Source organism: Apis cerana, linkage group LG2, assembly GCF_029169275.1.
Source record: "Apis cerana isolate GH-2021 linkage group LG2, AcerK_1.0, whole genome shotgun sequence".
Classification (NCBI taxonomy): domain Eukaryota; kingdom Metazoa; phylum Arthropoda; class Insecta; order Hymenoptera; family Apidae; genus Apis; species Apis cerana.
The window spans coordinates 9443960-9468971 of NC_083853.1; the positions used below are offsets into that span (position 1 = coordinate 9443960).

Here is a 25012-nt window from a genome sequence, read left to right on the forward strand (position 1 = left end):
AGGATATTTCTGGCTGTGAAATATCATTTTATCATCTAGGAAAACACTAAAAAATCGAAATCAAGCCACCGTGTTACCAGACGATATACTGAATTTCTCACACGCTCGGTCGTGAACCCCGCATGCATGAAAATCGAAGCAAACACCGCGAACACGATGAACGTGGCCGCACCTTGATAACTGTTTACAAGCGAAACGTTTTCTCAGCATTAATTATAAAAACTTATTATTCTCGTTGATTTATTTGATTTTATAAAGGCGGATAAATGCAAAAAAATAGATGGATATTCAGGAACGACAAATTTTTTTCATTGAGACAAAGATAGCACGAAACAAAGTTCGTCGCTTCTGGCACACTGACTGGTTGGCTGGTTCTAGCTGGCTGGCTGGCTGACTTCTCTTTCTTTCTTTCTTTCTTTCTTTCTTTCTTTCTTTCTTTCTTTCTTTCTCTCTCCCTCTCTCTCTCTCTCTCTCTCTCTCTCTCTCTTTCTTTCTTTCTTTCTCTCTTTCTCTCTTTTCTTCTCCCTTCTCTTGCTCACTTATCTATCTCTCTCACGCCGCCATCATGTTTATTCTTTTTATACACCCGTTAAACGTTGTGTCAGGACGGTTTGGAAGGGGTGGACGACCAGGCAAACGGATGAACAGTCAGAGTAACTAACTCATGTACAATTTCTCATATATATAGTTTCTGGTTTCTGAAATCGAATAAAAATGATATCGCATGAGAGAGATTTTCACAGATCTTCAACGGTTAAACGAAGTAGCATGACGCTTCCGGTAGTAAACCCTCTATCGTGATTTCTACGATTATTAAGACGCGATTATTTTTCATTTTTATGTATCTATTATGTTAACAATACAGATGTTTTTGTTATCTTTCCCTTCCTTTGACGTTTGGCGTGCATGTATCATCAATCAAGTTGTATGTTCAATTCCGACGAACGGTAGATACGTTTTTCAGGTTACATTTAATAACACTAATTTTTTTTACTCAATTCCGACACAAGTTTTCACTGAGAAATTCACACTCGCCGATTCAAGAAACACTCAAGGCGGGAGCACCATTTCTCTATTGATAAAGAAACGCCTGCTACGACACCCACGCATGCACTCTCACGTATACAGACGGTTGCTGCTTGCCGTACGCACAGGTGTCCACACGTATTCCTGTTTCAAAGCAAAAGGGAGGACATAGACTAAAGTATTACTCTAGATAGCTGTACGTATTTTCAACATTAGTTCCTGTTTTTTCCGCGAAAACGCAATACTTTATTATTTCATATAAATATAATGCAAATCACTTTCACTATTTAATTTTCTGTTTTAATAAATTATTCTTTAATACAAAAAATTATATTCTATTTTACATTAAAATATTATAAATATCACATTATTAAATTTATTAAATTATTTTCCAATCTATATCTTTCCATTGAATGATCCGTGACAAAGTTTCGTTTTCGAAAAAATAATAAGAAAAGAACAAAATATAAAAATTACTGACAAATATTAAGAGGGCAGCACAAACCAATGTGAATATATATTATTATCTTTTGAACCTAACTTAAGCTGAAAACAAGTCATAGAGACAAGCATTATTTTGACCCGTCAAGAATATCTCCGTTTACAGCTGATATTGCTTTGAACGTCGTAATAACAAATAGTGAATCCAGGATGAATTTAACACCAAAATCATTTAAAGAAAGACGTTCATTTGGTGAGCAAATAATTTAAATTATTAACTATAAGTTTTTTATACTTGAAATTAAAACAAAAAAAAAAAAAACTAAAACAAAATGCAAAGTATTTCTTCGCAAAGTTTTATTTAGTTTACAATTTAATATTTTTATTTTATTAATAAATTGTATATTTTATTGATTAAATTATATATTCTATCATAATTATTATTTCAAAGAATTACGTTCATTTCTGAAAATTTATTATTAATTTTAATGCATAATGTATGATATTAAATGTAATAATTTTAGATACATTATTATTTTTTTTATAAAATATTGATAATTTAAACAAATTCCATCTCAAAATTTAGCACAAAGAGTTGCAGATGTAGAATTAATTAGACAACATCATCCAAATAAAATACCTATTATTGTTGAAAGATACTATGGAGAGAAACAATTACCTGTATTAGATAGATCTAAATTTTTAGTACCAGATTATTTAACAGTGGCAGAATTCATCAAAATTATTAGGTATATATTTTTAAATTTTGTTTATTATAAAATTCTTAAATTGTAAATAATATTAATTGTTTATAATTAATAGACGTAGACTACAGCTACATCCAACACAGGCATTTTTTCTATTAGTAAACCAAAGAAGTATGGCTAGTGGTAGTATGACTATGGCACAACTTTATCAAAGAGAACAAGATGCAGATGGTTTTCTTTATATAGTATTTGCTAGCCAAGAAGTATTTGGCCATTAAATTCCATCATTTTAGATTAAAAGTAAATTTAGGTATTTAAATAAAAAAAATATTATTTTAATATTATAAAAGATTTAATAATTTTTTCAATATTGTAATATTTTTTTTTTAGGTAAGAAAATTTTTTCTTAGGATATACTATGTGCTAAATATTTTTAAGGATTCTTAAGAAGAACTTGAGATCTAATATAACTTACATCTGCCTTTAACTAAATATGCAGAATCTTTGTGATCGACTTGCAGTACCTGCTGAAATAATTAATGGAACAATCAAGATTGTCATTTATGTGTAAAATTATTATAATGCTTTGGTACACAAATTAAGTATATTTTACATAAGCTAAAGTATAAGATTAATTTTATTGCTGAAACACACTTTTATGATTCTTTGATTGTTATAGATAATAACTATATCAATCATCAGTCTTAATAGATAATAGAAATATCTATATTTATAGTTAGTTATAACTAATTTGAATTCATTATATGAATCTGATAGATTTTAAATATTTATGAAAAAAGAGTAATATTACATACAATACAATAATAAATAGTGGCCAGTTACATATAATAAATTGTAAAAAATCTTTATAAGCAAAAAGTGAAGTCTTATTTACATTTTTTTGTAACTATTATATAAATTATGTAAGAAATGTTACAATTATATATATGTCAATATATATAATTAGTATTTTATTATATATATCAATATTCTAATTTTTATTTTATCATTTTAATTTACAGCATTTATATTCTAAATAAATTAAATTGTTAATAGATACATAAAATTTTAAAGAATTAACAAAAAAATATTTTGTTATTCATATAAAAAAAAAATATGTATCTTCTATAATTAATTTATTCATATCCTATTCATAAACATATTTAATGAGAATGTTCATGCATATAATAATGCATATAATATATATATATATACATACATACATACATATATATATATATATATATATATATTTATATTAATGTGATAATATTATTATATTCATATCGTTCTATTACTATTACAATATATTTATATTATAATATACAATTGAATCTTCTATTGTTACTTACAATTTATGACAATTATTTTAATTCTTGTCTTAAAATTGAAAATAAGTTCAGTTATCTTTGACTTGCATAAATTAAATAAGAAACAGAAAGTACCTGGCATTGTAAAAGTGAAAATAATGATCATTGCATCAATGAGACAATATAAGACTAAAAATTCAACATTTTCAGTATTGTTGATTTTATTAATATCAATAAAAATATTTTCAAATATTTTATATAATAATAAGTTGTCTCTGATATTAATTTGATACAAATTGAATTTACATTTAATTTGATCTTAAACTTCTTAAATGATTAATATAAAAATATAGCTTTCTAATTTTTAAATTTCATTTTTAAATTTCTTTTATATTTTAAATAATAATTTAATTCCATAATAATAATAAAAATAAGCCTTTAATTCATAAATAAATGAATATTTCAATATGATATTGAGTAATATTGATTTAATAATATTATATATATTATATAAATAGCAATATTAATAAAAGGTTATTATTGTATGATGAATTTATGTATTATATAAAAAATATTTACAATAAATAATTTTTTGCAATACAATGAATATATTACTAAATTTGTATTTTAAATAATTTTTTATTTCGAAGTTCGACATTTAATAAATTTAAATATAAATTAAGTAAAGATGAATAAATATGAATATGAATATCAGATAAATGAATCATTTCATGAATTATATATATATTTTAAATTTCACTATTCGCATACATATTTCACATGTTTTTATATTTTTGTGTATTGTATGTACATTGTATATTTATATATTTTTTATTTCTATAATTAGTACTATATTTGTTTATTTCAGTTATTAACAACGGGAGAAATTATAAAATTAAATATAAATTGATTAGAAATAAAATTTATTTAAGCATAGATGATATATAAAATAGATTTACTATTTCATATAATTTTTATCCTATATATCTCTATCCAAGAATATCAAAATTTCCTGAACATTTTAGTATTTCTCTTAATATTATGTCAAATATTCGTTTTATGTTATAATATATTACGTATTATGTTGAAATATAGTTATTTTATGAGATCGTTATCCGAGATATTATAATATTGAAAGATATTGTAAAACCGTAAATATCTATATTTTTTATAAAAATAAAAAAATAATAAATAGATTATACTTCTGAAAGGAAAATGATGAAAATGTATTAACATTAGTTAACATTTCCCACCTTTTGTAATACACTAGTGTAAATATAGACAAATAATAAAAAAAAGATAGAAACAGATAAAAAATTATAAAATCAGCGCCATTTTTAGAATACCGTGAAATTAATATAAACAAGAAAAGCAAATAGTAGGAAACGAATAGAAATAGAAATTGAAATAGAACCGTCAGCGCCATCTCTTGAGCATCAAAAATATTTAAAATAGAACTTTTGATAATTTTGATATTCAAGAGATGGCACAAAATTAATTTTAATTCTATTTTATCTTTGAAAAAATATTTTTAATATTCAAGAGATAGCATTAATAGTCAATTCTTATTCTGTATTTTTCTTTCGTTATTTTTTTTCCGTTTTTTATATTTGTTTAATTTATAACAATATAGAAATAACACTAATTCTTCGATTTTTATCCAATTTCTGTTTTTACGTTATATGTTGCTCTTGTCTATACTTGCTCTTAAAATATATTGAAATTACATTTATACCTTCAAGAGACAATAATGAGACATAATATTTTATTATTTTTTTCATTTATGTTATTAAAAAATTTTAATAAAGTCCATGGAATTAAATTTTATTGAAAATATCGTTGAAAATATATAATTAAACATGTCTATTATGTATATTATAATGTTAATATATTTGAATACTTTTGAAGGAGGCTAAAACAAAAAAAAAAATGACAAAAATTAATAATTGAAATTTAATTTTTTTTTAATTATAAGTAATTAAAGTTTGCATTAAATAAATCAATTTGATAAAATTCTTTTATTATATCTTTTTATATTCTTTTATTATAAATTTTTTTATTATATCGTTTTATTTTATATAATTTTATTTTATATTTCATATATTTTATATGAAAATATATCTCAAAAATATATTAATGATACTTAATAATATATTAATGAAATTCATAATAAAATATACAATTGTTCCTTTGTATTGTATTAATAACATCGTATATGAAACAAAAATAAGGAGGTTACATGCATATTACGTATATAACCTTCAAATTCCAAAGAATATTGCATGTGATTCTGTTTTATACTTCGTCTATGGTTACATCCTTTACCATCATAGCAATACTGAAAACAGTTCTCAAGATCACCGAAGATCCGGCGCGATATACAAATTCTACAATAGAAGTTTGAAATCGTTGATCTGTATGCAACCGTACATCGATGGCAGCAAATGCATTGTTGAATAGCTATAAAGGTGAACAGTGGGGTTAGATTCGGGGGAAGGAGGCAAAGGAAAGGTAAAGGTTAGAAGAGGTTATGAACTCTAATCCACGGATAGTTGACGAAGTTTAGTTGCTGCTATGAATTGCCCAAATGATGCATAGTCAAATTTGTCATCGTTATTAATAATATAGGTGAGTCCTTGTAAAAACATATTTTTTAATGTTTAATTTTTTGTTATCCTTTCGTCGATAACGATACTTAAAATTTCAAACGCTGGGTCACTCACATCATGTCAATTCCTTTAGTAAATATAGTACAAATTATTTATACTATTTACTTTAAATAAAATAGTAATAAATAAAACATTCTGGCTTAATGACAACGTAAAGGTCATATAATATTTTGACAGTGTAATTATGAAATTCTGTAACTCTGTTGATAATGTTACTTTGTTGATCATTTTTTGACTTGAATATTAAAGAATTTTCAAATTAATATTGTATATTTATCATACACAATATTATAATATACATAATATACATACAACAAATTCAAATATTAGTATCATTTTTTTTACGAAGAGAATAAATTTAAAATTTTATATTGTACAAATTAGAAATGAAAATATTAAATGTTAACAATTAAAAATCTTGAAAATTATTTCTATTGTTTTTTATCTTTAAAAATAAAAACATTTACGTCATTTTATATATTTTTAAAAAAAAATGATGCACATTTATAAAAAATTAATTATAATAAACTAAAAAGGAAACAATAATATGCGATTAGTAATATAATTTTAACGCAGCGAATAGAATTACAAGATAAATCTGTGTCGATACAATGATCAAGTAGGTAGGAGGTAACCTTCGGACCCACGAGCGACCTTTACCTGTGAAGTCCGGTCGTATAGAAATAATTACTCTCGAATGACTATTCTTCTTCACTGATGCTGTTCCAAGAAATCTTTAACTGACTTGGAATGATCATTCGAAAGGTTATAAGCCAACGTAATATATTTAAAGAATACGAATTTAAGTAATAAAAAAAACATTATTTTTAATAAAAAAACAAAAAAAGTTAGTATTAATTTTTATATTTTTATATTAAAATAATTAGAATTATAAAATTATTATTATAATTTTAGACGATTTATCGAAATTTAAATTTATTTTATATTATTTTATTATTTTATATTATTATTATTTTATATTAAAATATAATTTTCTTTATTTTATAAATTTTATATATTTTTTGGTTATAATCATGATATATAATACTAATAATCGAATTTAAGTTATAATTAGGATTACATTTTTTTTTTATTTTGTTTTTAATATCACACTGTATATATATTTTTTTTCATAAAAAATTGTCAATAGAAATCGGATTTCAGTTTTGTTAGTTATAAGAAATTTATGTATTTTGTACGTAGTTAGAATATAAATGATGGCTTTATATTTATATCTAAAAACAATACATAGGATATTTGGTAGTGCATAATATATATTTTTAATTTAAATTTTTGCTACTGTTTGCTTTTGACCTATTCTCGATTGACGTCGCGACCTCGAGCCTCAACCGATAAGTCATCGCGGGCGTGTATTACGTGACATAACCTGTAACGCTCGTCGAGAGGCCACTATGCGATCCTCTATAGCGAATGCTCTCGCTCAGGTAGAAAAGCAGGCAAGCGGGGCGAGAATGCACCTGGCCGGTGTGTCTTGGCGGTATACAAGAGAGTGACCTGCCAACCTGCCAGTACAGCGAACGGCCTGCCTGCGTTCACCTGCGCAAGGTTGCCTTTAAATTTCGACGTGGTGTTTTTGTGCATTAGCGATTATACTAAGTGAAACGATTTCATATATAGCAAATGTGTCATTTTGTCATATTTCCACGATTTTAGTTTATTGAAACATTGTTTTTTTGAAACGTGAATATTATTCCGTGCGTATTATCGCGTGGCTAGCTACGTTATATTTTCAGAACTGTGCGTGACCTGTGAGAGCGCCACCGCCGACACACGCAAATGCGGTGATACAGGTCGACCCAACAGGTAGTGTATTGTGTGTACCGTCCTCGAACTTTAATGTAAAGCACGTCGCGTGTTTTCTAAGATCGGTGTAAAGAAAATGCAATTCATCTTATAAAATGTTTAAGATAATTAATCTCAAATTATACACATATATATAAAAAAGAAATAAAAGTAATAAATTTATGAAAAAATTAGAATTCTAGATATATAATTTCAATTAAGATTGACCTTTTTGCTTTTTAATAACATATTTTGAATTGCTATTTAGCAGACTATTCATTATGACGCATCAGATACTATTTAAGATATGATCTTTGAAATATAAAGATAAAGGCAATCGCGATAAAATTTGTAAATGTAATGGTGACACGTGTCTAAACAGGTCAATGGCTTGAGTTTAAAAAAAAAGAGAATAGGTATCATGTTACTATCGTTAAATTCTTGATCGCAAAATGGAAAGACGATGAATCTCGTGTATGAAACTTCCGTGAAATCAGATATGTGTAATATTATTGATTACAAAGATAATATTATAGACATTGATTTCCATTCAAAAATTTAGATTTAAATATAAAATTTGTAAAAGTATATTTTCATTCGAAAGTAGTTACAGTTCCTTAGTTAAAAATTTATCGCGATTAGAAAGGTTGAGAGTACGCTTGATGTTACGACGCATAATGAATACAAGGTTTAAAAATGTTGACTATTTTGGAGCAACGGTATAGGCACCGTTTTCTCATGTTACTGCACTGACAGTGGTGACGAAGTCGGATCACGAGTGTATGGAAATGGACCATTCGCTCTATGACAGCCAGTGTAGCATGGCTATGGTATCGGCATGCGCCTAACCACGTAGCAACCTACGAACCGAAGAACTCGGGACCATCTCTTTCACTTCTTAAAATGGTAGGGGGAAAGGGTTGCGGCAGGTAGGGGCGGGCGGCAAATGCTCCAGTTTTCATTTTTATACCGCACCGATACTTAGGCCTTTAAACGATATGTTCTGTTTAGATGAAATCAAACCATATCATGATTTATCCAATTTTATTCTATACAATACTCTTATTATGTGTTATACAATTTTTATAGAAAAGATTTTCCAAATATTTTCTTTTAGATATATTACAATTTAATCATTATGAAATAAATATTTAATTATTTATTCATTTGTTTAAATATAAATATAATATCGTTATTATTCCTTATTAAGTATTAAGAAACCAAAAAATATAATTAATAATTAATGAATAAATTTATAGTTATTGATTTGTATATACTCAATTTTTTTAAACAAGTGATATTCATTATTTAGAAAATATATAGTATACGTATTATGATGTAACTGCAGAAATATTGTACACGTTACACGAATCTTTAATTCAACGCGATTTTCTATCTTTGCAGGTAGAAATGGACAGAGATCATAGGGAACAACACGATCACGATAATATAAATGAAAACGAGGAAGACCAAAAAGTAGGAATGGATTTTCGTAATTTATCTCGTCACCATGGTGTGGATCATGTGGCTGATGTTGAAATAGAGGTGCTAATTATTTCTCTTCAAAAAAATCGAATATTATTGACCTAATGCATATTTTTAAATTTTTCTTGGAGTAATTAATTTATAGTTATATATAAAATAATATATTATTTTTATTACAGCGGGATATGGAAGTTGATCAAAATGATCGCATTGAAAATTTACAAGATGATAAACTAGATCAAAATATAGGAAGAAATTTTCATAATTTAGCGCATCATCCCGCTATGGTGTGTTTTCGATTTATAAATTTTAATGAAAATAACATAAAATTTTTATTTTTAGATAAGTTTTATTAATTATATAATACTAAACATATTTTAGAGAGACATGGAAAGAGATCAAAATAATCATATTGATAATATGCATGATGATAAAATTGATCATAAAATGGGGCGAGATTTTCGTAATTTGGGTTCTCATACTGGTATAGTTCATTTACACTCAGGAATTGAGCATTTAAATAATGTCGATGTAGAGGTAAAATTTTTATTTATTTATTTTTTAATTTTTATTGTCGCATATTTTATTTGTTTTACATTCAATATTTTTTAGGTAAAATTAGCGAGAGATGTTCGTGGTTCTTTAGGTTTGGGTCTATCATTAGAATTATGTGTAGTTTGTGGAGATAGAGCTAGTGGAAGACATTATGGAGCAATAAGTTGTGAAGGTTGTAAGGGATTTTTTAAACGTAGTATTCGAAAACAGTTAGGTTATCAATGCAGAGGAAGCAAAAGTTGTGAAGTTACCAAACACCATAGAAATCGATGTCAGTATTGTAGACTTCAGAAATGTCTTGCTATGGGCATGAGAAGTGATTGTAAGTTTCTTGAAAATATTAAAAATAAAATTAATTTTTTTTACATAATCATTATAATTATATTATAGCTGTTCAGCATGAGAGAAAACCAGTGTTAGGTGAATCAGCAGGAACAAAAGTAGGAAATAGAAGTCCTAGAGTTAAACCAGAACCACAACAATCAATATCTGAAGCACCTCCAACTTGGGAACAACCTGAAAGTCCTAGTATGGAAGATCAAAGCAGTGATAGTGATCTCAGTGATGCATTAACATTAGCAAGAGAACGTTTACTTATTTCGCATGCATTGGATAGCATGGCTAAACTTATTGGAGAAGTATGTTATTTATAGCATATTTTTCATATTACAATATATAGCATTTTTTATATTATTATATAATTCTATTATATAATTCTATTATATAGAGCGTTAATGGTTCAAGTGAACCAGAAGAAGAATGGACTGGGCAATTAATTTCTGAACGACATACATTATTTGAATTAAGAGCCCCTAGTCCAGCTCCTGCATATTTATCAATACATTATATTTGCGAAAGTGCCGCTAGATTACTTTTTTTGTCAGTTCATTGGGCACGAGGAATTCCGGCATTTCAAGCATTACCGTAAGTAAACAATATATATATATATATTAATTATAATTACAAACACTAATATTTGATAAAATTATTAATATTTATAGGTCTGAAGTTCAAACAACATTAGTGCGCAGTTCTTGGGGACAGCTTTTTACATTAGGCCTTGCACAATGTGCGTACACTTTATCTCTTCCAAGTATTCTAACATCAATAATAAATCATTTGCAAGCTAGTATTGCACAGGAAAAAATTACAGCTAGTAAAGTAAAGTCTGTCACAGAACATATATGTAGACTACAAGATTGTGTAAGTTCACTTCATAAATTGCAAGTGGATTCTATCGAATATGCGTATCTTAAAGCTTTAACGCTTTTTAGTGCTGGTAAGTAAAATATAATTTATTTATATAAAAGTTCTCTATTTTGAAAATGATATTTTTTTAGACAATGTCTTAGCCGGTGTTTGGCGTAAAAAAGTTGAAGTTTTACAAGAGGCAGCATGGACAGAATTACAACAACGTGTAGGATCTAATAGGCTACCTCGCCTTCTTTTAAGGCTCGCACCACTTCGTTCGATTAACCCTAGAGTTTTGGAAGATTTGTTTTTTGCAGGCCTTATTGGTAGGGTAAGCGTAGCTAGTGTCGTGCCTTATATTCTTACTATGCAAGATTACAAAGCTGAGCCTGAAAGTCATATGGGGTGACAATTACTAGTTGTGCAATGTAAGTCGTGACCTAAAAAAGTGATATCTATAAATATATACATACATGTTAACATTGAATGCCTTGAATATTTTTATATATTGAAAAAAGAAAAGAAAAAAATGTAACGAGGCAATATTGATTTTTATTTTTCATAATGAACAATAATTGTTCACTTGCCTCTTCTTAAATAAAGCTGTTAAAACTCAGGGTAGATGTATTTTAACTTGTTAATCAGATATAATATCTAGTTTACAATATTTTGATGTTTTACATTTTTTTTTATTTATTACAAATTCACTGCCTATTGTACAAAACTTTCCGTATTACATAAAATATTGGTAAAAAAACATTAATATATTTATAAAATTATATTATTATTACTATTACAATTAATATACATTTTTTTTATATATATTATTTTTTCATCAAAATTATATTACTATAAAACAGCATTATATCATTATATATTATATTGAGATATATGCTATATCTTCGAAAAGTATTATTTGATCGAAGTGCAAAAAGAGAAAAGAATTTTAGCTTTGAATTTTCAAGTAAAAACAAGTACCTGGAAAGTTTTGTATTGGCTTAATGTAAAAAAATATATGGGGCAATATATATTATAATCTATAATTTATTATTATTAGAGAACATAGCCCTTAATCGAATTAATAATCTTTTATTTTATCAATATAACATTTAATTGAAGTATTATAATTATTTTCATATAAAAATATAAAAATGTTATGTAAGAAAATTACTAAAAATTTTTTCATACATATATATTAAAATCTTGAAAGAAAATCAAAATGTTAGCTATATTATTTCTTTATAATTGCTGCATTTTCCGTCCGACTAAAAATTTAATGTTTTAGTAAAAGAGAACATAATTCAATATAAGTATTAGTACAAATATTTTGCGTTTCATTATAATTCTAATGATATCGTAATTATATTAAGAATGAGTCGGCAAATGCACATATTTTACTTATTTTTTCTAGAAATTATTCATAAAAATTAATATTAAACTTATAGATTAATTTTATTATAAATTAAAAAGAAAGAAAAATACATTATAATTGAAAGAAAAAATTATATTTGAATTTACTTAAAAAATATAAATAGTGCAATAGAACTAATTCGAGTAAAATATAAACGAAAAAATAATTGATAATTTTTTTTATTATGAAAAATAAACATAATTCTTTTATAAATTGAATTTATGTTATACATCGAGTATTATTTACTTTAAAACAGACAATAAAAATATATTTTTTATGAGAAACAAAAATACTTATCAAGTTAAAAGAGATGAAGAAATAAATATGAATGTTTACTTAATGAAATGTACATTTTATATCTTGCTGTTAATTATATTCATTATAATATTAATATTATAATTATTATTACTATAATAATAATAATATAATTATAATATTAAAAATAGATTATAAATACATTACTTGTATGTACTTGAAAATTAAGAAATATTAAATTAATGGTAGTATTGTTAGATGATAAGTTTGTATATTTAATGTTATCAATAACATGTAGAATATCGATATTTTTTTCGAGTTTTATTGTAATGAATCGTTAAATATTTTTAAAACTATTCATAATTGTTAATATTCATAAAAATGTTTTGCTGATGAAATGATTAATATTTCTTTAAACATTTTTATAATATGTATATATAATATTTCTAGCAATGTTTAATATTTAGTTAAATATAAGTATTTTCTCTAATTCGATAATCCAAAGATTAAACCGCAATACGTTTTTTTACAGATATTCCTGTAAATTATACTTGTTGATTAAAATCTGATATAACTTTTAGTAATTACCAATAGTATATTATATATTTTAATAAAAATGATAAATTTTTCATAAAGTGGCACTATAGTGCACGTACCAATAATGATGTTAGTAATAATTTAATTTTATATCATAAGTCATATTGATTGTAATACATGGAATTGTTATTTGTATGTTATAAAAGGGCTCGTGTAACTCTCGTTATAACACATGTATAATAACAAATATTATAATGACAAATTATAAATGAAAATTATCTTTTGGCATTCATATATATTTTGTGTGATACAATTTTTATTTAATAAAATACTTAATGGACAATATGATTAGAAATTATAAGATGAGAGAAACTTGTATATAAATATAAAATGTGCCTGTATGAAAAAAAATATTTATATTAAATATAATTTTGTAATTATCTAAGTGATAAAAAAAAATGCAAGAGAGACCTGAAGATTGTTGCTCCTTCAGTTTTATTACATCGAAAAATTATGTATATACGTATATGTTTAACTGTAGCATAATGCAAAATAATCTAATCGAAAAAAAATAAATAATTGATAGCTTCAACATTCGTTATTATTGATTCATTTCCAAAGATAATTTAAAAAAATAAATTTTTGCAAAAACATAGGAGTGCAAATGTAGGATGTAGGAACCCAATAAGTTTTAATATAGAGTCGTCCCTGTGCAGTGAGTCACATCCTAAGATTGCTTGTAGAGGCGCTTACCGCTGTAGCCATTTTATCCATTAGTGTTTGTGAATTGGTTTCGTATGAAGTCAGAGTCATTGTATAGACTTGAGTTCGTATGAGACGTTGAGTTCAGTAGTGGTTGATCGAATGCACGGAAAGTGTGGGTATAGACAAGATCGTGTTTGGTTAAGTTTCTTATTACTAAGTTTTTCAATAATCAGAAAAATCGGTTTCCAACGGCGTCATAAAATAATAAATTTAATATTCGTGATAAAACCGGCTATTCTACGATAGGTATTCCTATCTTTAACTATTTAGAACTTGTGTGACACACCTCCAAAGAACTTTTCTTTTTTTACAAAATACAAAAAAAAAGTATTCCAAATATTTGTGAGCATTATTTTTAATATTTTTGAATTGACATATGAATTGTGGATCAATATTATAATGTATCGTAATAAAAACAATTTAGAAGAAATTATAATCAAGTGTTCTCATGACAGTGTGAAATAAAATGTTGTAATAGTGGTGTTCTTTTTTTAAAATATACGTTATTTCGTGGCGGGAAATTTATTTTTGAAGAAGCAGACGTCACCAGGTACGTTAAAGCAAGATTATTTTTATAACAGTGCAGGAGTTTCTTTTTTTTTTCTTTTTTCTGCATTTCAGTTTGTCTTCTTATTTTTAATATATGATTTTGTTTGCATATGTCATATTACGATTGCTATTTTAAATAATAAGTCAATGAATCTTAATAAAATATAAATGATAAATTTGGCGATGTATATGAGTTTATGCAAATAGATCTTCGATAAGTTACTTTGTGTTCTGTTTCTCTCATTGTGTTTCTGGCAACGAATCTTTGCAGTATAATTTGCGTAATAGAAATGCGATTCATCTTATTAGACGCGTTGAGATACACCGCATCGTGTTTATTCCTTACATATATGCAAAATTGCTTTTTTATAATGCCTTTTTATTTGCACGCTTCTTTTCATCGGCAATCATTTCATTATTGAGGATGAGTTTGATTAGTTTTTTTTATCTTCGGTTTTCAGCTGGCCTTCCTCTGCAATTATTCTTTGGATATCGAGTTTTGAGTTACGATTAGAAACAAATTCTTATTTTATTCGACGACTCGGAACTCGCACAGTTTATCCATAACTCACCACTACCGGCTGTATTACTCTGAAAATTCTTCGGAAGGCGATGCTTTCTATCTTCGTTCAACGATTCGATTAAAAATCTTTTGAAACGTTAAAAAACTACACAAATGCCGAAATCGGCAACGAAGTGGACATTTTGGAGGTCTCTGTCATATTATATTTTATTTTTTCGATCTATCTTTATTTGGAAATTATTTAAATAATAATATCGATTCATTATTAATAAAGCAATCTTTTAATTATATAATGATAAACATTATATATCATCATTGTTATACATTTTTGTTGATTGCAATCATAACAGTTGCATATTGTTACTTAATCTCGTGCTGACTTAAAATTTGCACTTCTTTGTAATGAGTAATTCCGCCCAATTTTTTAACGATTGAATTTTAATATTTTTTGATTTTTTTTCATTTTTAATTTATAGAACAATCATTCCTTTCGTTTTTTTATTATGTTTATCAATATCATTAAAATTATATATATATTTGGTATACTCGATAATCATTTAATAATTAATAATTTAAAAATGCAGCATTTATATGCATTGAATTATATACGTATAATTTATTACAATTTAATAAGTGATTGTATAATACATAAAGGTGCGCATATATATATATAGTTTATAATATATGTATATATAATAGACATAATTGGAACAGTTTATCTAATGTTTCTTAAAAATAAAGTAAATTAATTCAACATATTAATTAATTAATATCTTATATACTTATAATACTTTTTTGATAATAATTTTTATGTTAATTCTGTTTGCGATAAATATTTTAATGCTTTTTTAATTTATATAATTTTATAAAAATTATTAATTATATATATATATAAATAATATTTAATAATTAATAATTAAATATCAATCATAATATGATAATATACACAGTAAGAATAAAAGAATTGTATTCTGATTAAATAATGATAGAATCAATTTTAAATAAAAAAATTATAAAATTTATAATATATAATGTAATATAAAATATATAATTCTTTAATATAAGTACATCGTGAATCATATCAAATAGAATTAACTTCAGAACGGATATAAACCTTGTTCTGTCGGTAACTCTTAAAGATAAAATAGGCACCGATGCGAGCGATAAATTAGCTTTTTATTGGAGAATTTTTTTTTACCTACTACATATGTCATTTACGTGACGTATTCACAAGTGTCAACACGAAATATGCTATTATTCTAAAGTTTCTCTTATTAACGTATCATTTAAATTGTACTTTTCTATATTTCTCATGAAGTGTTTAAATTTTTTTCGTATATTTTTTATATTGTTGGTACAATTATGTTTTCTATGCATACATATAAAAAAAGACGAATTTCTTTCCTGTGGGATGAGAACGTAACTGACAATCGATTATCATTTTAGAAAGTGCAAGAGACCTGTTGGCGAAGAGAACGAAGAGAATAAGAAAGGAAAACGGAAACGAGCAGCGGAAACAGAAATCGTGATATCGACAAAGGAAAAAGAGGTTTCGGCTGTGGAAACGAAACGGAAAACCATGGAACACACGCTAACAAGATGCGATACTCGTTTACCAAAAATCACACCAATTATTGATGACTATGAGATCAGTAATCAAGTGCTCGGTCTTGGAATAAACGGAAAAGTTGTTCAATGTTATGACAAAAATACCAGGGAAAAATATGCGCTCAAGGTGAGATAACAATGAATGATTCTTTCGTAGCATCAATCGTTTTTTTATCAATTTTCATTAATTTTATAAAATTATCAATGTGTACAAAGAAAATGAAATGTTAATGAAACATAATTTAATTTAATTGTTTTAATTTCAATGAAATATAAATATAAAACTAATCACTTACAAAAAATGAAATAATGTTTTTCTCGATTTTTCTTGACATATTAAAACATGGTGCAATAAAATTTGATCGGATCTTTTAGCTTTTATTTCTTCTTTCATTTTATGAAATCGAGAGACTTAATTAAAATTTTATACACGAATAATAAAATATATTCAATATATGATTACAAAAGCAATGATGTACAATGACACATGTAGATAGAAGTTAGATTTATTAATTTTTGCAATATAATGATGAATGAATTAATAACAGTGATTTAATGACAATAATGATTTCAAGTGTTTCAATTTATATAATTTAAACAATTTATATAAATAAAAAAATATGTTTTATATTTTTAAATTTAACATGACATCCGTCCTTAGTTATTTTTTGAATATATGATACTGTAAAGAAATCTGATGCCTTCGATGCAAAATGTACTTACTCTTAACGCGTTTAGAGAGATCTATCGATCGGAGATGTATCAATATCTAGCTAGCAGTGCTAAAGTATTATCATCGACTAACGATGTCCAAGCGAGTCCAGACCACGAGTCATCCTCTATTTATACTCGGTGATTTCCCATTCGACGATTCCGACCATGCGGTGTATCGAAGTCTGTTTGTCTCTTATTTTTTTTTTATATTACTTTAAAAAAATTTTACGGATTCTTATGTTTTCATCTTTTCGTAGTAGGTTTGTTGAATCTTCATTCTTATACAATATTGAGAAACGTAAAATATGAAATATCATTATAATTTAAATTATCATAGAATTAATGAATTAATCAGTGAATCTTAGAATTAATAATAAGTTTAAAATTGTAATAATTTTATCTTTTTTTTTTTTATATATTTAATAATGCAAATTATAAATAATGTAATTGTGTAAAATTTTATTTATATTATAATATTGAAATTCTTTTTTTTTCTATATTTATATTCATCATTTTTTATAAATTTATGTTAATTTAATTTTCTTAAATTATAATTTTTCCTTTTTGTGTACGAAAAAAAATATACATATACTTGTGAGTGAGGACATATATCTCTATAAATAAGAATAATTTTATAAATTTCAATGAAAATATATCATTGTTTATATAATATCGATTTCTTATTCTTTGCTTACAATAAAATTATTAATATAATTGAAGATTAATTTGTAATAATAATAATAATAAATCCAAAGTGTTAATAATATCTTTCTTATCATAAATAGATTGTTAATTATTATCGCAAAATTAGATTTTTTTTCTTTCTTATGTAATAGTAAAATATTATATGAAAATGATTCGTAATGGTATAAGAATGAGTCATTCTTGTCATTTCTTGTTAATTGTATATTAATTAATATACAGGTTATTTCCATATCGATCGAATGCGTATGCTTTATAATACAAATGAAATTAACGAGAAACATTTCATTGAAGAAAAAATTTTTGCAAAACAGTTAGTTTTAAACAAATAATTTGCAAGCAAGGCAAAATTTAATTACAATTTATTATGTCTAATTATTAAAATCGAATGATAGGAAACGAGCCATATGTATATACTTATAAGTCAGCAAAACTTTAAATTACACGGCACAACAGAGAGAAAGAAATTGAAATCTGACAGCAATAACGATAATTTTATTATTCTATACAATTTTATGATTATCTCTTTATAATAATTTTCGAATTCATTTAACACAATTCATTTAATATATTAATATATTAAATAATATATAATATATAAATTATTCTGCAATTTTACTTCATTACTAATAAAAGTTAACTAATGATGATTTTTATATGAATATTATAAAAAGAATTGTATTTGTTCTAAAAAATAATGCTCTAAGAGATCATATTTCTTTAAATAATTTTATATAATTATTAAAAAAAAGTCAATATTTGAAAGATCGTAGCAAAGACTAATATAATATAATCTAATCTTGTTATGAATTATTTGATTATCTTTTTGTTTCGAGAACAAATTATATCATTGTCATCACTGTTTTATATTTCTTTGTCTTGACAAGACGTAGCATTCCAAGAATACTTGAATTTTTATACCTTGAGTTCTGTGCAAAGGAATGGTTTGTATATTTCTGCGATTCGTCAGTAGAATCTTAATAATAAGAAGTTAGTGACGGAAACACCGTTTCGATTTCTTTTCATAAAAAAATTTCTTTGAAATTTTCTTTTAAAAAGAAAGAGAAAAAAGAAAGAAATCTCTGCATGTAAGTTCATGATTAAAAAACATTACATAAAAAAAATAATATAATTGTTTTAAATTAATTATATTATTTATATAATTAAAATATATAATTTGTACATAATGAAAGAAGAATAAAAAACAAAATAATTGTAAATTTTCGTACACGTTCATGTCAGAAATGAGTTATGCATTTCTTTTTCCGCGTAAAATATCTTGGTTTAAATTGAATATAATCTGATTGCGGTTTATTAATGATAATTTCAGTATTTCATTTATGTGCTTGCTATTTGTTATCATAATGAACATTTTATTTTGTGCTAACGCTAATCACATTATCACAAAACGTCGATTGCTTGAAGTACATGACCATGTATTTTTATTTAAGAAGCACGACAAACAATCGTGAAAAATCATGTAAATTGAACCTTGTTAGCTATTGCATTGTGTGAAATTGTTTAAAATTTTCATTTACTTGCAAAACAATAGATTTGTCAGATTTTTTTAAGATTTTAAATTTGAAAAAAGTTAAAAATTTATAAGTTAAAAAATAAAAAATAAAAATTTCGTGGATTTAAAAAATTTTCACATAAACTTATTTATTACTATAGCAATTTTTATGTACTGAAAATAAATATATCTTCTTATGTAATGAATTTTTACAATTTCATACATGTGAAAATTATCTTTTTCATCTTTTCAAACGCTTTTTTTTATAATGATTTCCATTTGAAATCGGTTTAAATTTTTGCGTTGAGTCTATTTTAATTGTATTTGAATATTTTTAGGATGCTCAATATATCAATTACTAAAATTAATTATATTTAATTATATTTTTTTCTTTTCTACTTTTATTTTAAATTTTTCATAATATATTTAATATTCTCATATATTAAAGTATATAATTATAAGCAGATATTATGATCTTTTGACTTGTATTTCGTTTATGGTTAATAAATAATATAAATATTGTAAATAATTTGTATAAGGATAAAATATAAAAATTATAAATTACGATTAAAGAAAGAGATTATTGAAAAATATATTATTCAAATATTCACTTCTAATATATTTGATTAAAGTTACTAAAATAAAAGATATTTAAATTCAATAGCAATTTTAGTATATTAAATAATCTTTTTATTCATCTTGCCAATTCTTGATAAATTTATGTGACTTTATATTTAATTGTATTTTTGAATTTAATAAAAATTAAAATCAATTTCAACAAATTATAATTAGAATATTTCAAATACTACAATACAATACTTCATCGATTATGTTCTATGATATCTTAAGTCAAGAATGTTAGGTCGCAAAGCACTATAAAATATAATACGTTTTATCGATTTAACGGCGACGTCAGCTGTTTTTAGGTCATTCACCAGAACGTTTTAAAGCGGATATACAGGATTCTTATGAACGCTTTTCGAAGAGATATTTAAAATTCGTATGTTCGCATACTCTTGTTATCTACAAATTGAATAACGTTTATTTAATATTGCAAGTCGTATATCAATTTTAATGTTTATTCATTTTGATCTAACTTATATTATCTCGTTTCATTCAAGCATCAATATTAATTCTATAATTTCAGAAAATTCTTATAAGCTAAAATTCCTATATATAATTATTATATATGAAATTGTTAATATTGAATATTGATAAATATTACATTTTATAGGTACTATATGATTGTGTAAAAGCACGAAGAGAAGTTGAATTACATTGGAGAGCATCAAATTGCAAGCATATAGTACAAGTCAAAGATGTGTATGAAAATACATATAGTGGAAATAAATGTTTATTAGTTGTTATGGAATGGTAAGTATAGAGAATTTAAATATTTGAATTGAACAATTTTATTGTATAAATTGTATGAATATTAATTGAATGATATTAATTAAGAGATCAAAATTAAACATAAATTTAAAATATTTTTAGCATGGAAGGAGGAGAATTGTTTGAAAGAATACAAGATAGGCAAGATGGTGCTTTCACAGAGAGAGGTAAAATAAATTAATATATTATTCGCGTATTTGGTAAATATAATAAATATTTTAAAATTATATGCAATTTTTGTACAGAAGCTGCACAAATAATGTATGAAATTTGTGTTGCTGTAAAGCATCTACATGACATGAATATTGCACATAGGGATCTTAAACCAGAAAATTTATTGTATTCTAAACCTGGTAAATAAAAACAAATATAAAAAAAATAAATAAATTATATAAAAAAGATTTAATATTTATTAACATGTTGCATATCTTGTTTTTAGATAGTACTGGAATATTAAAACTTACTGATTTTGGTTTTGCAAAAGAAACATATTTGAAAGATACATTACAAACTCCATGTTATACACCATATTATGTTGGTAAGTTATTTTCAAAATTATAATATTTTTTACAAATTAAATTTTATAAATATATGTAAATAATAAAACAAAATTTTTATAGCTCCTGAAGTTTTGGGACCAGAAAAATATGATAAAAGCTGTGATATATGGTCACTTGGAGTTATTATGTATATACTGTAATTATTACTTTTATATTTAATTATTAAAGAATAAAAATTTTAAAAATTTATAATATTTATATTATGTTTTATATAATTTTAGATTATGTGGTTTTCCACCTTTCTATAGTAATCATGGTTTAGCAATTTCGCCAGGAATGAAGAAAAGAATTCGATTAGGTCAATATGATTTTCCAGCTCCTGAATGGTCAAATGTGAGCACAGAAGCAAAAAATCTTATTAAAGGTATGCTATGTACAGATCCAGCTCAAAGACTTCAAATTGATGAAGTTATGCGCAATAAATGGATTGCTGTAAGTATTGTTTTTATCAATGCGTATAGTTAATATACATATTGTACAATAACAAATATATATTATTGTTTATTTTTTATGTATAGCAATATACGGAAGTACCTCCTACACCTTTACATACTGGTCGTGTACTTCGGGAAGGTGAAGAACTTTGGCCAGAAGTTCAAGAAGAAATGACACGGTCCTTAGCTACGATGCGTGTAGACTACGATACAGCAAATTTAAAACAATTAGATCATACGAATAATGCGTTATTAAACAAACGCAGACGAGCGAAACAGTCGAATGCTGTACCACCTGCTAATCCTACGCCAGCATCCTAGGAAGACCCAATAAGAGCTAATCAACGCTGGTATGTTTTTTTACGAAGATGTATAAGGTATAATATAATTACTATGAGAATTGTTTTTTGATATTTATATAATGAAAAATATCAAAAATTGCAATGCAAAATAATCTTGAAAAAAGTTATATACACTAAAATATTAGACATTATATTCAAAGTTGCATTCTAAGCCATTTTAAAAAATAATACGAATTCCACTATACTGACTCTAGAAATAACAATAAATTGCATAAATAAATACTATTACATATTTGTCTATGATTCTAGAAAACATTTTTAAAATGCTAATTAGTTATAATTGTTAAATTACAAAAGCATAATTACTGTTACTTACAAAGAAAAAAAATACTTAAAAAATATTTTCTCTTATGATGCATTTTTCGTTTTAAATAGCAACGTGATACAAATTTAAACATTTGATAACACAGAAATATAAAATAAATATAGAAATCAATTAATAAAATATAAGTAAATAATATATTTAATCATAATTAATTAAAATTTATATTTATTGATGAAACGTTTATATGAAAATCGTTTTGTCATTAGTAGTTATATATATAATAAATTCATTATTCATATTGAAAAGAAATAAAGTATAAAAAAATATTTTTCATTTCTAAATAAAATTTTAGACTTCATAATGAAGCTTGATTATCTAATATGAAAAACATCACTTCTTAGCAGCTTCTTATTGATTTACTTAAATTATAATTTATAAAATTATAATTATATAATTTTATAATTAAATTAAATTATAATTATATAAATTATAATTTATTAAAAAATTTTAATTTATATAGTGGTATTTTCTATATTATTTTTAAATTATTAAATTACTTATTTATCATATATAAAGAAAAAATATTTTGCATCATACAAGTTTTAATGACGCGTTTTTGAGTTTTTATCTTTGTACAGTTAAAAATCATATAAACTATAAAAATAATGTTCAACTAAAAAATAATGGGAAAAACGTGTCATGTATTTTAGTGATATTTTGACTGAGGCTGAATACATGTAAGAATCTTTATAACTGTTGCAAGGTGCTAAGATATTGCCCTATTATTTTTTAGATGTTAAAATAGATGCTAAAATATCATCATTTCCTAATTTTTTAAATAAATACAATTTATAATAAGATGAATTTTAGAAATAAAGATGTACACATTGCATAATAAATGTAGTAATTATATTTTTTTTAGATATATTATAAAGTAAAATAGAAATGAATTTAGATAAAAAATGCCTTAATCAATATGTGAGGTCAATTTTTAGTTTAGTATTCAATTAGTATGATTAAATACAGATTTAGACAACACATAATTCGAGGTAATCAAATCTCATAAATCATTATTTCTTCTAAAATAACGAATACGAATGTAAATATTATATACGAAGTATTTTTAATAAGATACTTGTAATTGAAGTCATGGTTATTCATATTATGATTCTATAAATAAGTATTAAAAAGATTTAATAGTTGAAAATAGATCTTATGACTGATAAAATGACAAAATTAAGTCTTAATTGTTTCCACAATTCTATTCTATATATCATTAAGATTTTTCAAAAGTAATAAAATTTATTATTAAGTAATGTATCAATTTTAGAATCGTGGAAACAAAACTTTTTTGAAATAAATATGTGATGGTTCAGCTCCTAAATTTTATTAAAAATAATAACTTTGAAGATAAGTATTGTTAAAAAATATTAATTTATCAATACTATTGTAAACTTACTTAAAACATTACTAATTCTGTAAAATATTTTTTAATTTTTCATATAAAAAATTATTGTATTGTAGTACTTTATATATAACATTGATAGTACAAGTTTATGAATATTATTAGAAAATATATGAAAAAAATATATAAATTAATTTTTATTTGAGCTGAACTAAAGTATTAAAATATTTTTGTAATGGATGTTAATTTGCACTGCATTTATAAAACTTGACAATAAATAGAAAAAAATATCATTAATTACTTAAAATCGATTAATCATTTAATTATAATTCTATTATTATTAATCACCATTCTTGACACTTCTGAAACATATTATTTCACTAATATAATTATTGTAAAAGTTTCGAAAACTATAACAAAACTATAACAAAAAAAAAAATAAATATATAAATTACTATTAATATCAAAATTTTAATTCCTTTATCACTTATTTTCTATCTATAATATAATTATAAGAAAAATTTATTTAATTTTTAGATCATATATCATATATTACATTAGCATTTATAATATTTATTATATTTAGATTTATTATTTAATTAGTGCACTTATATTTTTTTATATTATATTTTTAATGTATAAGTGTATTTAAAATATTTTATATAATTGTAAAAAAAATTAGTATTATTTATAGAATTTATCATCATTAAATTTCAAGACTAAATTCCAAAATATATAAATATATATTTACACATATACAATATAAATAACTTACTTAAGCTATCTATAATTAAAATAAATCTTATACAATCATTTATTACAACTAATTA

At 24.1% G+C, this 25012-nt stretch overlaps 3 protein-coding genes and 1 long non-coding RNA gene across 16 annotated transcripts; 3 read left to right on the top strand and 1 right to left on the bottom strand.

The window, feature by feature from the left end:
• Positions 1 to 1095: 1095 nt before the first annotated feature.
• Positions 1096 to 3132, top strand: LOC107996824 (microtubule-associated proteins 1A/1B light chain 3A-like). 3 transcript variants are annotated; one of them, XM_017055098.3, is made up of 5 exons: positions 1096 to 1222; positions 1573 to 1720; positions 2054 to 2216; positions 2290 to 2484; positions 2674 to 3132. In XM_017055098.3, exons 2-4 carry the CDS (start codon positions 1678 to 1680, stop codon positions 2450 to 2452), a joined length of 369 nt encoding a protein of 122 aa, XP_016910587.1. In that variant the 5' UTR covers positions 1096 to 1222; positions 1573 to 1677; the 3' UTR covers positions 2453 to 2484; positions 2674 to 3132. The 3 variants fall into 3 exon arrangements, with proteins under 3 accessions (XP_016910587.1, XP_016910586.1, XP_016910585.1); XM_017055097.3 differs by lacking the exon at positions 1096 to 1222 and having other exon boundaries at positions 1489 to 1720; positions 2290 to 2474; positions 2565 to 3132; XM_017055096.3 differs by lacking the exon at positions 1096 to 1222 and having other exon boundaries at positions 1503 to 1720; positions 2565 to 3132.
• An 832-nt stretch (positions 3133 to 3964) lies between these two features.
• On the bottom strand, positions 3965 to 5381 carry LOC133665666 (uncharacterized). Its single transcript, XR_009828809.1, has 2 exons — positions 4738 to 5381; positions 3965 to 4643 (listed from the first exon to the last, which is right to left on the bottom strand). It is a non-coding gene; the product is annotated as an uncharacterized LOC133665666 (long non-coding RNA).
• A 547-nt stretch (positions 5382 to 5928) lies between these two features.
• On the top strand, positions 5929 to 13982 carry LOC107996885 (orphan steroid hormone receptor 2). Of its 8 annotated transcripts, none has more exons than XM_017055194.3 (10): positions 6881 to 7977; positions 8713 to 8862; positions 9361 to 9501; positions 9621 to 9728; positions 9823 to 9978; positions 10054 to 10318; positions 10387 to 10634; positions 10724 to 10920; positions 10998 to 11275; positions 11337 to 13982. In XM_017055194.3, exons 2-10 carry the CDS (start codon positions 8761 to 8763, stop codon positions 11594 to 11596), a joined length of 1755 nt encoding a protein of 584 aa, XP_016910683.1. In that variant the 5' UTR covers positions 6881 to 7977; positions 8713 to 8760; the 3' UTR covers positions 11597 to 13982. The 8 variants fall into 8 exon arrangements, with proteins under 8 accessions (XP_028522025.1, XP_016910684.1, XP_016910683.1 ...); XM_028666222.2 differs by lacking the exon at positions 8713 to 8862 and having other exon boundaries at positions 7132 to 7719; positions 7908 to 7977; XM_017055195.2 differs by lacking the exons at positions 6881 to 7977; positions 8713 to 8862 and adding an exon at positions 5931 to 6112.
• A 171-nt stretch (positions 13983 to 14153) lies between these two features.
• LOC107996893 (MAP kinase-activated protein kinase 2) lies at positions 14154 to 24643 on the top strand. 4 transcript variants are annotated; one of them, XM_017055213.3, is made up of 9 exons: positions 14154 to 14705; positions 16674 to 16962; positions 20999 to 21138; positions 21259 to 21323; positions 21402 to 21509; positions 21596 to 21694; positions 21777 to 21852; positions 21938 to 22148; positions 22235 to 24643. In XM_017055213.3, exons 2-9 carry the CDS (start codon positions 16807 to 16809, stop codon positions 22469 to 22471), a joined length of 1092 nt encoding a protein of 363 aa, XP_016910702.1. In that variant the 5' UTR covers positions 14154 to 14705; positions 16674 to 16806; the 3' UTR covers positions 22472 to 24643. The 4 variants fall into 4 exon arrangements, with proteins under 4 accessions (XP_016910702.1, XP_061927016.1, XP_016910700.1 ...); XM_062071032.1 differs by lacking the exon at positions 14154 to 14705 and adding an exon at positions 15166 to 15415; XM_017055211.3 differs by lacking the exon at positions 14154 to 14705 and adding an exon at positions 16205 to 16577.
• Positions 24644 to 25012: the final 369 nt, after the last annotated feature.